The sequence below is a fragment of the Notothenia rossii genome (genome assembly GCF_949606895.1).
Source record: "Notothenia rossii genome assembly, chromosome: 12".
In the NCBI taxonomy this organism is placed as follows: domain Eukaryota; kingdom Metazoa; phylum Chordata; class Actinopteri; order Perciformes; family Nototheniidae; genus Notothenia; species Notothenia rossii.
In genome coordinates, this window is record NC_136911.1 from 12,903,081 (window position 1) to 12,919,437 (window position 16,357).

At 38.5% G+C, this 16,357-nt stretch overlaps 1 protein-coding gene across 2 annotated transcripts in view; it reads right to left on the reverse strand.

The window, feature by feature from the left end:
* The window catches only part of LOC307026621 (A-type potassium channel modulatory protein DPP6-like), a 352,894-nt gene that overhangs the window by 127,136 nt on the left and 209,401 nt on the right, over positions 1-16,357 (reverse strand). For both annotated transcript variants that reach the window (XM_079662165.1, XM_079662164.1), the window contains exon 2: positions 6,123-6,237. In XM_079662165.1, the coding sequence (XP_079518291.1) occupies positions 6,123-6,237 (115 nt within the window). The remainder of the gene's footprint in view (positions 1-6,122; positions 6,238-16,357) is intronic.

The following is a 16,357-nucleotide window of genomic DNA, read 5'->3' on the forward strand; positions in this document are numbered from 1 at the left end:
TTGTGGCGCACTCATAACGCGCAGGGCTCGAGTGATTTTTGCTTTTGGGACTCGGGTTTGAGTCCAGCATGAACTTTTTTGTTGTTTGGTTATTGTTTCTGTGGTCAAAACCTGTATGGGCCTTCCGGCGGAATCTTTCACTAACAAACACAGGTTCCTACCTTTATACCCATAGTTAATTAGACCCTCCAGAAAAACACGATTCTGCGATCGCAGAATTTACCGCATAATCAGCAAAATGGTGCAGATTTTTAAAAGGCCACATATTTATCAAAAGGCCACACACAAAGTTGAGAGAAAAAAAAGTTAACTCGTGTTGACTTGAAGTAGTGATGATGATGACGCGACGTCATCAGCAGGGTTAAACAACACCGTAGAGTGAACGTGTGGAACTCACACGAGAGAGAAAACAACAAGATGAAAAAATCTGATCCATCTCATTTACCGACGAACATTTCTGCTAAAGACCGAGCAAAGCAGTACCCCGATGTCTTTCACGAAAGTGGGGGGAAACTATTCTGCACCCCGTGCAACTGTGTGTTGGAGCATAAGTTTTAGAGAAAATCGACGGTGACGACCCACTTTGATTCATTCAAACATTCGAAAATGCTTTCTGCTGCTGCGGAAAAGAAAGCCAAACAACTCACGTTCACCGAGGGATCAACCTCCAAAACCCTTTCGAGGGCTACAAGAAACGAAGTGAGTAGCCTACAAGATTGAAGCTGCAGATAACGAACGAGTAAATGAAAACAGAATGAGGCGGAGAAGTGTGTGTGTGTGTGTGTGTGTGTGTGTGTGTGTGTGTGTGTGTGTGTGTGTGTGTGTGTGTGTGTGTGTGTGTGTGAGAGAGAGTGTGATTAAAATAGCCCAATTGCTTTTACAATAAATACACATTGAATGTGTTTAATTGAAGAGGAAAGGGGTTTAACGTTAGTGGCAGGTTGTGTGTGAGAGAGAATAAATAAGACAGCCCAATATTTAAAACAAAATCTATTATTTTTCGCAACTTTCTGCATATTTCGCAACTTCCCGCAATTTCACCGCATAAAATCACATAAAAACCCTGCATGTTTAATCGCATAATCAAGGATTTTAGCCAGCGTTTTTCTGGAGGGTCTAGTTAATTGGCTCCTACAGTCAGTTTTGTGCATATATTGTTTGTCTTTGAAGGCACCACATTCGTTTTAATGAATTGACTTAGGCCTTGAGGATTTAGCTAGATTTAGAAAACAATGTTTATTTCTCTGTTTTCCAGTTATGTCTTGTTCCAGGGTCATGACCTGATTACTTTTTACATCGAAATCTCTTAAAGGCATTTTCTGTGGTATGTCTCTATCTGACACTCACACACTCACAGCAAACTGTCTGCCCCAGTCGGGTCAGCTCACATTAGGAGTTTATATGCTAATGTCATATGGCCTCTTCTCGACACAATAGAGTTTTATCCAACACATTAAGTATGCAGGGTTGACTACAAAAGAAAAACTAATCCTAATCACATTGAGGTTCTGCAAGTATGTCATTCTTAAAATAGATATTCACCAACCAAAAAAAAACGCCTAACAAGTTACCTTTGAACTGGAGGCTAATACAGAGCAAAAATAAGAGTAATTATTGAAAACAAATCTCACAAATTAGACAGTTAGAAGTCTCCAATTGTTTGCTAACATGTTTGCCATGCTAACTCTATAATGTCACAATATGTCAGCTATGTAACAGTCTGTTTCCACTGTCCCCTAATGCCCAACAACCCTGTTATTGCAAGTTTAACCCAATGTGAAACAATCTACTGGTTGAGTACTCTGTTAGAAACTGGTATTCTGTCACATGTTAATACCTTCTTTAAGTTTGTGATCACTTTGGTGTTTCCTCAACTCGAGTCATGATGCAGTAAATAAATCAAATTAAAAAAAAGAAAAAAATGTCAATCTGTTTTTAGTTTCTGTGTATGGAAATCACTTATTATTCCTGAAATCTTGGTTATGGCTATGTAAATAGGTACACACATAATGTCACAGACATAGCAGGATACGGATGATCAGAAACATGCTTATTTTATAGACATATACTACATCAATAACTTAATAGGACATTCTATGTCAACTCTTAAATATGATCAAAACATTGCTATAATAAATACGCTTTTTCTGTTGAGTATGTGATACAATATATTGAGAAATGCTTACACTTCAAAATATCTTACAAGACGTTTGTACTTTCCACCTTGTAAGATCAAATGCAAACTTATTTAACAACTCTCAAATCATGTTTTACAAATAAGAAATGAAGTTATTTTTTATTTGTTTTAATAAATAAATGAAGTTATTTATTTTTTTATCTGTTCGAAATAAAGATTGAAATGAAATGAAAATGAATGAACGTGATGTAACTTCTTGCAGTGATATATTATAATTAAAGGGAATGTCCATTCTTCTGAAAAGGGACTGGAAGAGTCAACAAAAATAAATGAAGATTTATTGTTAATTTAAAAAGTTCAGTTTAGTTAAGAATAGGCCTGGTTTCAAATAGGAATAGCTATTTACAGATTGTAAATGTTTGGGCTTAAACAAATACTACATGTTCACAATTGGGTAGACAAACTAAATAAAAAAACTAAAATGAAGTTCAGTGTAAATGGAACAGTAGCGTATGACCAGAGTTGGGTGTAACATTACAAAGTAACGCGTTAATATTACTTTTGTCGGTAACGGAGTAGTGTAACGCGTTACTTTTATAATTCAGTAATCACACTACAGTTACTAACATTGCCCCGACACGCGTTACTTCGTTACTTACTAAAATCAGTCATAATCACACTGACAGACAAGAGGGGTTTCCGCCGCAGGTTTATATGTACGTAATCTGCGCGACTTGCGCGTCCACATCTCCACGTGCAGTGCTGCATAAACATGGCTGAGTCAGCGATAACTTTCAAGGGGTGGAGGTATGCCAAGTAAAGTAACGAGTAAAGTAACGAGTTACTTTATTTAGAATAGTAACAAAGTAGTGTAATATATTCCTTTTTTTTTTAAAGTAATATGTAATATTTAATATATTACATTTTTTTAGTAACGACCCCATCTCTGCGTATGACCATGACACCCTTGCTGTTTACAGCCTGCCTGTTATACTTGTTGGGAAATAGCCTAAGATAAAATAAAAAACAGAGGTAGTTATAGCTTACTTACTTACTAAGGAACACTCATATTAATACACATTGTTGGGGACCAACCAATATCTCTTACTGTCCCCATTAAAAACCGTCTACAACTTGGCAAGCTTCATGCATGCTCTGACTGCTTGCATTCAGCTACACTAAAGGTATCTAACGTGTAACTAGAGATGGACGAAGTGCTTGGATATTGTACTTTAGTAAAAGTTGAAGTACCGGAGTGTAGTAATACTCAAGTTACAAGTAAAAGTGCTGCAATGAAAATGTTACTCTAGTAAAAGTACAAAAGTATTAGCATCAAAACATATTTAAAGTACTCATTATGCAGATGTGCATGTTTTGATTCAAATTATTTATACATCCATGTATTTATCAAAGTTGGGTGCCGCTGTTTTAATTCCTTTGTACAGTGCAGGGTAGCTTGTGAATTTTACTCCAGGTGCAACTAAAATCTTATTTAAGTGTTGATTATATTTCACATTATGAATTTAACAATTCAAAGTCAAATTCAAAGACATTAAATAAAAGGTAGTGGAGTAAAAGTAAAATATTTAACTCTGAATTGTAGTGGGGTAAAGTACTAGTACCTCAAAATGCTACTGAAGTAAAGTATTTATACAAATGTAATCTTAGTTACACAACTGCGTGTTATCATCCCAACAGTTCCAGCTAGTTGACAGTCTTTTAGTCAGTCTGACATCCCTCAGTCTGAGGAATACCCAGATCTTTGTATCGATGTAGACAAGAGGGAACCTCTCAGCAAGATGACCTATCAGCATTCAAAAGTTGTCATAGATGGAAAGATATTGGTAAGATATTTTTTAATTTTAAATGTATTCTTATGCTTACATATAAATTGCCTTTCAGTCTGTTATTGATTTTGAGCAGCTTTAATCTCTGTGTTGAAAAAATAAATCTGCAGAAAACACATAGGCCTACCGGTAATTGTCCTGAAAATTAAGGCCTTTTCCCCTTTTTGTACAAATTCATATATGAAATTCATGTAATTAATTCAGAAGTGGAGATAACAATTTCTGATAAGAGAGGAGCCTTAATAATATGCATTACAGAAAAAAATAACTGTTCTTTTAAAAAAAGCATTATAAATAGAACTTTTATTCAGTTTGTAAGAGCACTCTGAAAAATCCAATATCTAGTAGGACTTGAATTATAAAATCTGCCCCATTCAAAGCCGAGATGTGGATCATGCAAAGCGCGGCTCAAAAAAGATTTTCTAAATGCACTTCATTATCATCTAATTCCGAAACCATGGGCATTAATATGCTACGGCCCCCACTCTTCGGAGTGGGTTCTCCTCCAGGCTGCAGGGATTTGCTACTATTCAGCCACAAGAACATCATCATCATCAAAATGTTTGCAAACCCAGCACTATTCAATGGTGTGGAATGGGTTGAGGTCAGGGCTCTAACTGACTTTGTGCATGGGGTATAGGCTTGCTCAAACAGAAAAGGGCTTTTCCATACTGTTGCAACAAAGTGAAGAGGTAAGTGTAGAGGTAAGTGGGCACTAATTGCTGAGTCCGGTTTTCCCCTTTCCTGTCCATACTCAGCTATCCTCTCTAATAAAGGCAAACATAGCTTAAAAGCACATTGTATGGCTAGCGGTTCTCCAACTTAGTAATTATAGAATTACATAATTGACTCAACAGAATACAGGGATTCAATTAACATTTCTGCCGCATACACAATAACTAAAAAGAAGAAAATAAATGTTCTCTCTGCTCAAACAAACCACTTTCCTTGTGGAATGATTTATGGAGCTGAAATATCATGAAGCTCATCTCAGGATAACTATTACATATACACTATATTTCAAAACTGCATCTAATGTGGCAAGATTTCTATTTTATATCTCCAATGCCTGCAAAATACCAAATATCCTAAACAGAAGCTCAGCTGGAGACACTGAATTGTGTCAAGACTTGAGGTGGAATAATTGTTCTGCTTGAGCATCTAGAGAGGACGCACGGAGAGGACAGTTTAGGGTGAGGCCCAGGCTGGAGACACAACCTGTCCCTTCTCCACTTTCTGCCTGACTCCTGCTGACCCGATGTGTTCGGAAATGGAACATTAAACAGCTATAGATCAGTGGAGTCTGAACACTCCAGGACAGGAAGAGGTCAAAGCCCGAAGGTGACGAGGCATTTCATGTCTTGCTGTTTTGACACCTGCCACTGTGCTAATGTCTTCTCCGACAATATTGTTGCTTCAACACAACATTGAATTTATTTTATAATGGCACACCCAGCCTTGCCACCACACCCCCATCCTTTAATTAACGGCAATCGTCAGCTACAGAACATCTTAAACAAGGGCACAGTGATTACTGTCTTCGAAACAGAATTATAGTGCACACACATTGGAAGTTGTATTGACTGATTTGGCTCTGGCAGTGCATAAAACAATATCAAGGAGCTTTATGAGCCTGAATAAACAGATGGTCTATTTATTAAACTTTCATGTAAATGTGCAAACAGAAAACTTGAAGGTCACTCTGAAATGAAACTCAGATGCCTTGAAATAACCAAGGGAATTATCAGAAATTATAGAAGTCTAAAATGTGTTTTTGTTGTGCCCAAGGAAAATATCAACTAAGTTAAAAAGACATGTCTGTTTATGAAAAAGCAATGTTGGGCAAGCTTGTTTCAATGAGATTTTACTGACCTTCGCTAAATGTCTGTTTCAACCAGAAAGAGTGCCAATGTGTGTGTGCAAGATAACTGTTACACTAGAGTGCGTGACACAGCAAGTATTAAATGATGGAGAAGACCACTCACAAGGACAGAGATACTGACATACACACACATTTGGTGGTGAGATTGATTGCAAAACCTGATGGGCATGTCTATGCATAATAATAGCTGTGTAAACATAGGGATGTATGGTGTTTAGTGTCGTAACCCCCCCCCTTTTTATCCAGTGCCGTGTACCTGGTGTCAACAGAATGACGGAGGTGACGATCAGTGAGCAGATGATCAGAATAACAAGAAGGGCGATCGCTATTCCTTTCCAGTTCCTCTGCGGAGGGTTACTGCCCACCAGCTCCTGCAGGCACAGAGAGGAAAAGAAAATACATTATTATTAAGGGAGCGAATGAGAGTACGACTTATGAAGAGAGATTTGGTTCAAAATTAAAGAACATTTTAACAAAAGGAGAACAAAAATGGGACGTGAGACGGAAGAGAGAAAAATATCCTAGGGTACTACAGAAAAGGAAAATAATCGGAAGTATTATAAATGGCAAAATAATTAAAGTGAACAATGGGGGTGTCAGTCAAGGACGTGAGCCAGTCATAGAATCAATGTTCTCAAGGAGGGATGCCAACTCCAGCAGCAGCACCACCAAGAGGAGGAGGGGGGAGAATTCTTAATGAGCCGAGCATCAGCGACCATCATCCCCGAACGAATGTGAAAGAAAAAATGACACCCACAACACATTGGTGAATTGCACGCTTGAAAAAAGCTTGGCAACAGAAGAGATAAGCTTTAAGGTTGGGAAAACAAGTGTGAGTTATGAGCAACCTTGAGGGTATTTTTTTTGTCTGACGGACTTATCCAGAAAAATAAACCTTATGCAGTTTAAAATTGTTGTAAGTGAAAACTCATTTTTACAGAAAGAATTTGGCAATAGACAATGTATCACTGCGAGATATAAAATAAATGGGAGAAAGCAGCTTTAAGCTTGTGTTCATGCACAAATCAAATCAAGTGCATGCCAAATGTATTTGACGAACGGTGATGTACAATAGGTGGATAAGTTCAGTGAAAAGCATTTTTACAATTCCAGAAACTCCAATGAGCAGCTATGGATGTCTCTGGATGTCCACCAAACTTCTAGCATTTATTTGCAACAGTTTCTCAGTTACTAGAAACAACATGAAATTGTATTTATCGGTAAAATACTCCAAATAGGACAGTTGTTATGTTAGTACTTCTGATAGCAATCACTTTTGTAGCAAACAACTGACTATATCCTGCTGCCATGTTTTATAAAGTTGTGTTTCTGATCACCTGACAAACAAACATACATTTATTTGATTTGTTTGACAGACATGCATTACATTTATTTTTATTATAAAAACTATGCAATCAGTACTATTGATTACTTTATTTTCAAAAGTAATAATTGGTCTTTGAACCGAAGGGTCGCTGGTTCACGTACCGATCGGACGAAAATAAAGAGTGTGGACTGGAGAGGTGCCAGTTCACCTCCTGGGCCACTGTTGAGGTGCCCTTGAGCAAGACAATGTACCCCTAAATGCTCTGGACCTGCATATAGTGCTCAAGTATATCAAGCAATGTGTATAATGTGATAAAAAACAAAGGTATCAATGAAGTATATTATTTATTTTTAATAAAGTATATCTTCTTCTTCTCCTGGATCTGACTTGCACATGGATAAACCAGCGACATCTGTCCTGGAAAATCAAGAGCTCAAAAATACAGTGGAGGATTAATAAGTTCTTAATGAGTTTGTAATGGATTAAAACAATCAAAGCAGAGTATGTGCTTTAGGGACCTGTGGCTGTAGCCATAATAAAAACTCATTTAATGGCTTTAATGAAGCTGAATGGTTGAGCTATGAAGCAAACCTTTTGGCGACCTCGTTCCCAACTTAATTGAAAATAACCCAAGACATCATTAGCCTGCAGATAATAGCAATCAGGGCTATTTACTAGACTGCCCATTCCTCTATTCATTACAACAGTTAGTCAGCTGTATTGCCATATTGTAGAGCTGTGATAGCAAAAAGGAACACCACAAGTAAAATTGAGTTTACCAAAGGTCTTTCTAGGGCTTGAATTTGCCAACTGAAAGTTTTCTATTACTAATATCCACAATGTTTTTTTCAAAATAGAAAAACAGTAATGTCTGGGATAATTTGAGTACTTATTTTGTAATAGAGAAAAGTAATTTTTTTTTAAACGTTTGATTGAAAAAGTGGGGATCAATCAATCAGAGATCATCTGATAAAACATGTTGTAAAGGGTGATGAGCCGACTGTCCGCAATGTATTTTTATCTTTGCTGATAAATTCCTCGTGTACAGTCTTTGTTTTTCTACAGAAATGTATCCTACTGGAAATGTATGAGAGATTGGTATAGAGCCCTCTGGTGATTTCTACTCAACATATGTGACTAAGTTGTATTTGTACGGAAAATGGTCAAAAAAGTTCAATAAAAAAACTGCTCTATTGAGAACAACTACTTAAATGTAATAATGGGATGGAAATTGAGCATGACAGAGTGCTCAATGAGAGTTGTGCACAATAAAAGAGCTAAATAAATCTGTGCATATTTGGAAAAAACAGCCAAAAGTCAATCCGGACGGGCTTTAGCCAGACACATTTTGTCAAAGTGCTCATCCATGCAATTTCGTTTCATTTTAAGCAACAATAATCATCACCAACCTTTTCAAATAAAGATATATTTAAATGTCCTCAACCTTTATTCAGAGTCTCCGGAGGAAATAAAAAAACCTTTGTACCTTGGTAGAAAAGATAGTCTGCACTGTCAGATTTAAACATTTCTAGACGTATGAAAATGTTTTTGTAGTTAGGGTTAATATTCAGCTCAGCTCTACTTCTGTAGAACAAGCAACCACACACACTCACACATACAGATGATGGAAGTCTGCAAAGTGCTTCTTGTTTTCTCTCCACATTCTGCAACAGTAACAGCATGCTCGGGCATGCTAACATATCTATTCCATTCTTACAATGATTAGGGATTCAGTATCAAACAGCATTTCCATATAGCTCAGCATCCCTGGGAGAACATAAACCATATGCGAAAAAATACGGATCCACAGAAGCCCCCTCTCAGAGAGAGCGAATAGCATAAATGTGAGGATCCACACCTTGCTGGGGTGAAAGCATAATAATAATAATAGGACCCCAAATGATTAAGCAGACCAAAACCTCATCAAGAAATTATGTTATTTATTTTCTATTCCTGAGCTTGAAGGGCATAATGGTAATAATTTATTCAGTGTTAGTAAGGGCACAGATGCAGGCTGAAAACCTTGCCAAACCATCCTGATCACGACCCTCTGATCTGTAATTCTAATAATGAGTGGACTAATTAGCTAGAAATAAAAAGTGACTTTAGCAGAAGAGCAAGGAGGAAAAGTAAATAAATAACATGTTGGTAGGCTGCAGGAATATTACATGTTACTTGTTAGACGCTTTTATCCTAAGCGACCTACATACTCAATACTGTGGGTTATCCCCACAGGAGCATTTGGGGTGAAGTGTCTTGCCCAGGGACACAACGACATGCTGACTGCAGTGGGCTTTGAACCTGTGCTCACCTGATCTGAACACCAATGCACTAGCCCACTGCGCCACACACCTCCACTGACAGGAAAGCTTGAGGCTTGACCAAAACATGAAAGAGAGAGCAATACAGTTTGGGATACTGTAGATGGATATAGGTCCAAACTGGAAAAAAACAAAACAAAAACCTGTTGTTTACTTGTCCTTAGCAGCTGTCATGTTTGTATCTGCAGAGCACAGGAATCATCAGTGCTGATTCCCAAGAGTGTGAAAGGCAACACTGTGCCAATGCCTCCAAAAGTCAACACCAGCAAAAGTTCGTCCTACACTTTCTCTTTTTTTTCCTTTGGCCATAGAAAATGCTTAAAGTATTGGGTGTTGGATTCAGATGCAAGACATTGTAAATTCATGGTCCTGTAGGTCCACTTATCTAACAATGTTAATCATTGTTTTATTGCTAGATTGCCACCATCGCCAACATTCCATCATCTCAGGAATATTTAAAAGAACTTGATGATTTTCACATCTTGTACACAACAAGGATATAATGTGTGTGCTTTATAGGAATATACTTTGATATGGAAAGGGAAGCAAAGCAAGTGCTATTCCCTACTTTACCTTTGCAATTTATTTGCCTGTTGTTTAATTATATTGTCTTTATAACTGTATAACCCCAATGCCACAATTCTAGAAATGTAGTAGTTGATACCAATATCTTTGAAATTATATAATCGGTTTTCAAACATATCCACTGCCGACCTGTTCAATACAGAATTTACTTTAAGATCCCTATCCATAAAACTCTGGACTCAAATGTTATATATGGCGTACCTCCAGTTTATCAATTAGAATCAATTATTGGTTCAATAGAATAAAGCACGGGACAGCTAAAATAATTATTTGGGATTTGTATAAACACTATTAATCCTTTAGGATAATCAAAAAACAAGTTTGCTTGATTAAGATTTGTTGGTGTACTTTCTAGCTTTATTCTTGCTTTGACTGATACAAATAACAGGGTTCATACACTTTTTCACCAATGATTTTCAATGACTTTTCAATGACTCCATTATCTTTACCTAATTTTCCATGACGGAAAAAATTACTCTTTCCCAGCGGTACCACTGTAAATTGTTTATTTTAACATGGAACAGGAAAATAATGTCACCAAGCATATGAAACATGTTGTGCCTATCTAAAACAAATGAAATAGTAGGCTTACTAGCTTCTACACGCTAAAGCAGGGGTGGGGAACCTCCGGCCCCCGGGCCGTATATGGCACGCGAGACAATTTGATACGGCCCTCGAGGTAACTCACGCAAAAAAGAAAAACAATTAAGAAATCTAGACCGCAAAATAATTAAACAAGCGAGTGCCTGTTTTTCCTGGTCAAGGTCAGGGTCCTTGAACACAACACGAGCCTAACGTGTCATCCTGAGTATATGTCTCGTCCGACAGGCGTTTAGAGCTGCCGGAGAGCACCAGGACGTTGCTCCGGGCCGGGACTTCACAAATATGGGCTCAGAACAGTCTCATAATACACACATGCACACAGAAGGATTCACACTTGTATTTCATGATCCGCAAAAGGATTCACACTTGTATTTCCGGATCCACACTTGTGTTTTTCAATGCACACACAAATGTGTTCCGTTTCATATACATGTAAATAAAATCCAAATATAGAAAAAAAGTTTTACATATGTATGTTTGATCCTCACATATTAGTTTTCCGTTTAAAACCGCTGAACCTGCAAACACAAACCGCTTTCTGTGCATGGATCGCTGTGCATTCGTGTGTGGGTTTTTTGAGACTCCCATGACGCTCACCCGATTCGTACTTGTAATGTTTTCTATCTATAGCCAATCAGATGTCTCTTCAATTCTAAGCCACATGAAAATCACATGAGCGCGCCCCCACGAGGGTAGATGTCTTGCGTTCATGATGTAGCGCTTCATGTAGGCCTACCATACAGTCTATTGGCGCATTTCCACTACACGGCCTCGCTCGGTATGGCTAGGCCTCGTTAGGACTGGCTCACTTTATGGCGCATTGCCATTACAGTTTTGGGTACAGCTGGGGTAGTATCTATAGTAACACAGTGTAGGCGGAGCCGTGACGTCATCTTCAATGAGAACCACAGAAAAACAACATCAGCCGTTCGCTGTTAGCACTCAGAGCTCACAGCTCCTCATATCTGTTCAGAAACTAGACAAAAGTTAAACAAGTACAAACCACATACTGTCTGTGTCATGGCGAATACAGTCGCTGGTTTATTTATGTCTGCATAACTCCATTCAGAAAACACGCATTTTAAAAGGTTTTTCGCCTGCCGTCTGTCTGCAGACTTGTCAAAGTATTAATTCATGTTTTTTACTAACCAGTATCAGTATGTTGTTACTTCGGCATCATTTTGAAACGTGTATTACAATTAAATCACGGTCAAATATGTTCATCTTGTTGTAGTTGTAGCCCCCTTGCCAGCGATTCTCTCTCTAGTTTAGCATACTCAGCCCGACTCAGCCTGGTTGTTCCTGGCCCTAGAACCACAATTTTATGGGGCCAGAAAAACTGTGAATTAGGACCCGCCAGTCGGTACTAGGCCAAGTGGAAACGCAACCAAAAACGGGCCCCGCACGGCTCGGCACGCTTAAAGCGAGCTCTAATCTCAGGACACCTCCACTCTCAGTACATTGCCACTTTCCGAACAGGAAATGCACGCAAATACAAGCCTTTATATTATTAAGGTACAGCGCCACTTTCCGAACCATTGATGAATGCTTGTATACACAAAAACGGCAGGCAAAATCGTTTTAAATGTGTGTTTCCTGTATGGGGAATACAGCTGCTTTATTTATGTCTGTATGGAGTTGTTGTGAGTGTGGAGGGAGCAGATGCAGGTTAGCTTAGCCTAATCGATCAGTGCACTACGAAGCCAGTGCTAGACAGTGAACTGTCAACGGGGGGAGCCCCGCCGGTCATTATCAGCCGATATTCACTCTTAATAGTTTGATCGGTGCTCTCTATAAAGGCCGATCAGGAGAGCTGGATCTGATCGATATGGACATAAACGCGAGTGAAGTCTAACCGGACTCGAGAGAGATCAGATCAGCTGCTGAGTCTGACGGAGACACGCAGCTCTGCCTGATCACCTGAAGCTCCGCCCTCTATTTAGCGAGCTGACCGGACAGCGCAAAATGCGTATAAATATCATGAAATCAAGAAATCTACCCTCGTGGGGGCGCGCTCATGGGATTGGCTTAGAATGAAGGAGACATCTGATCGGCTATATATGGAAACAATTACAAGTACGAATCGGGTGAGCGTCAGGGGAGTCTCAAAAAACCCACACACGAATGCACAGCGATCCGTGCACAGAAAGCGGTTTGTGTTTGCAGGTTCAGGGGATTTAAACGGAAAACAAATATGTGAGGATCAAACATAGACATGTAAAACTTTTTTCTGGATATGGATTTTATTTACATGTATATTAAACGGAACACATTTGTGTTTGCATTGAAAAACACAAGTGTGGATCATTTTGCGGATCATGAAATACAAGTGTGAATCCTTCTGTGTACATGTGTGTATTATGAGACTGTTCTGAGCCCATACACAAATGTCAGTACCCATAAGGAGCCGTACACATGCCGCAGTTTTTTGCGTGGATGTGTCTTTAGTTGAAAGCCCAGTGGTGATCTGTTCATCTGTCATACTGATCATACAGTCAATAACTTTGTTGTTATTAGCATCTGGTTAGCTAGCTATGCTAACGAATATAAGAAGCTTTTTCTCCAACCAGTGAGGTAAAGGCACACCTTTATATGATCATTATAGTTATAAAAAAAATAAGAGAATAAAGTAAACAGGTATAAAATACTATATGACAGTAAAACAAAGTTGTTATTAATAAACAAGAATACAGTTTGAAAGGGGAGTGATTTGTAAAATATCCATAAAGAAAAACGAAATCTGCTTATTTTTCTGTTTCATATGGGTGTTGAGAGATGTATCCATAGATCTCTTAATGTTGCTCTCAAAGTGCACACATCTTGTGTCCATATATTTCTGTTTTGGTGGTCATGCCACAACCGTGCACGTGCATGCATGCGCGAGTCATGGTAAAATATCTGGATTAAGAGGTTGCTTTTTCTTTGCACAGCATGAAAGAAAGGCGAAATGAATGGGCTGTGATTTTAGTATTTTTAAGCAGAGGTCAATAATTTGTACGGCCCTCGGAGAATGTTGAAAAAATTGAAATGGCCTATGAGAGGAAAAAGGTTCCCCACCCCTGCGCTAAAGCAACTGTAGTCAGGGATGCAAACTCATCAGGTATGAAAAAGGTGACAAGGATCCGAGACCCCCCACCCCCCGACCCCACGGAATATCGGCTTTAAAATTAGGAATAACAGAGGATTTTAGCAATCAGAACAACTAAAGCAGCAGTGTTTTCGAATAGAAATATATAAAAGCATTTATTTTAATTGTGTAGCAGTCAGTTTATAATTTTGGCAGCACTGTTGAGTATTTTGAAAATTTATTTTCATGCCTCTGTGCAAAGCTTAGTCTTTCTATCTTTATAGCCAGCGGTGTAAAGTAACCAGGTTCATAAACTCAAGTACTATACTTGGGTAAAATGTTGACATACTTTTGACTTTACTTAAAGGGGACCTATCATGCAAAATGCACTTTTGAACGTCTTTTATACATGAATATGTGTCCCCGGTGTGTCAGGGAACCCACCAAGTGTCAGAAAACACAACGGTACGCGGTAACATGACGCTTGTGCCTCGCCCTCCTCCTTTGCAGGTGGGCGTGGTCAGCTGCAGCTCATTTGCCACAGAATCAGCCCTTGTGAAGACAGGGCTGGAATAAAGCAAATAGAGTGAAATGAGGCATGGCTAAAATGCATGATCTGTTTGGTATTTTGAAAAAAAACTTTGCAGATATGTTTTATATAGGTATGGCCCTACAATATATTATTCAAATATAGCATGATAGGTCCACTTTAAGTATTTCAATGTTTTGCTACTTTGTTCTTCTACTCCTCTACAGTTCAGAGGTAAATGGTATCTATCTATCTATGGTACCTTTAGTTACTTTACAGATGTTGATGAATGATGTGAAATATAATCAAGTGTTAAATCAGACTTTAGTTCCCCCTGGAGTAAATTCACAAGCTACCCTGCAGTATACAAAGTCATTAAAACTAACTGCACCTTTACCAGCGTTGAGAACACTTTAATGATCAATCATCGATCAATTCATATTATTGTGAAATGGATCAATCTGCACAATGACGACTTTTACTGTCGCTACTTTAACTATATTTTGATGATAATACTTTTCTACTTTTACTTGAGGAACATTTTGAATGCAGGACTTTTACTGTAACAGAGTATTCCTACACTCTGGTATTTCTACTTTTACTCAAGTACAATATCTGAGTACTTCTACTTTTACTCAAGTACAATATCTGAATACTTCTACTTTTACTCAAGTACAAGATCTGTGTACTTCTACTTTTACTCCAGTACAATATCTGAGTACTTCTACTTAAGTACAATATCTGAGTACTTCTACTTGTACTATAGTACACGATCTGTGTACTTCTACTTTTACTCCAGTACCATATCTGAGTACTTCTACTTTTTCTCTAGTACAATATCTATACTTATACAACCTCTGTTTATACCCTATGAAAAAAACTATTAGAAAACGAAGGCTAAAGCTAACATTAGCAGATAGTGACAATGTATGCTAGTTAGCTAGCTCAACGGTTCCTTAAATAATATTGCGACAGAAAAAACGTTTCAGTTCACATCACGCTCTGCCGCTCCGAGAGGGAGCTCTGCTCTGAACACCTGAACGGCCCACTCTAACAGCAGTCCAGTCTGTGCCACAGTGACTCCGGACCGCACAGTTACTGTTAACGAACGCACCGTAGGTAATTTAGCTGCTGTAGTTGGACCCTCATCGCTCATTCAGCTGACAGGCAGGAAGACTCAAGCATACAGCTCACACTTCATATATTAAAAAATAGCTTGCGACCGCAGATTATTTCGGCGATTAGATAAAATGTAAATTATATTTGACGCAACTTTAGTTACATTTCTACGGTGGCCCTGAAGTGCAAGACACTACAGCATTTCACAAAACACCACAGCATTTCAGAAAACGCCACAGCATTTCAGAAAATGCCACAGCATTTCAGAAAAATCTACAGCATTTCAGAAAACACAACAGCATTTCACAAAACACAACCGCATTTTAGAAAACGCTACAGCATTTCACAAAACGCCACAGCATTTCACAAAACACAACAACATTTCAGAAAACGCTACAGCATTTCACAAAACGCCACAGCATTTCACAAAACGCCACAGCATTTCACAAAACGCTACAGCATTTCACAAAACACAACAACATTTCAGAAAACGCTACAGCATTTCACAAAACGCTACAGCATTTCACAAAACGCCACAGCATTTCACAAAACACTACAGCATTTCACAAAACGCCACAGCATTTCACAAAACACAACAACATTTCAGAAAACGCTACAGCATTTCAGAAAACACTACAGCATTTCAGAAAACACGACAGCATTTCAGAAAACACCACAGCATTTCAGAAAACACAACAGCATTTCACAAAACACCACAGCATTTCACAAAACACCACAGCATTTCAGAAAACACGACAGCATTTCACAAAACACCACAGCATTTCAGAAAACGCTACAGCATTTCAGAAAACGCCACAGCATTTCAGAAAACACCACAGCATTTCAGAAAACACCACAGCATTTCACAAAACACCACAGCATTTCAGAAAACGCCGCAGCGTTTCAGAAAACGCCACAGCGTTTCAGAAAACACAACAGC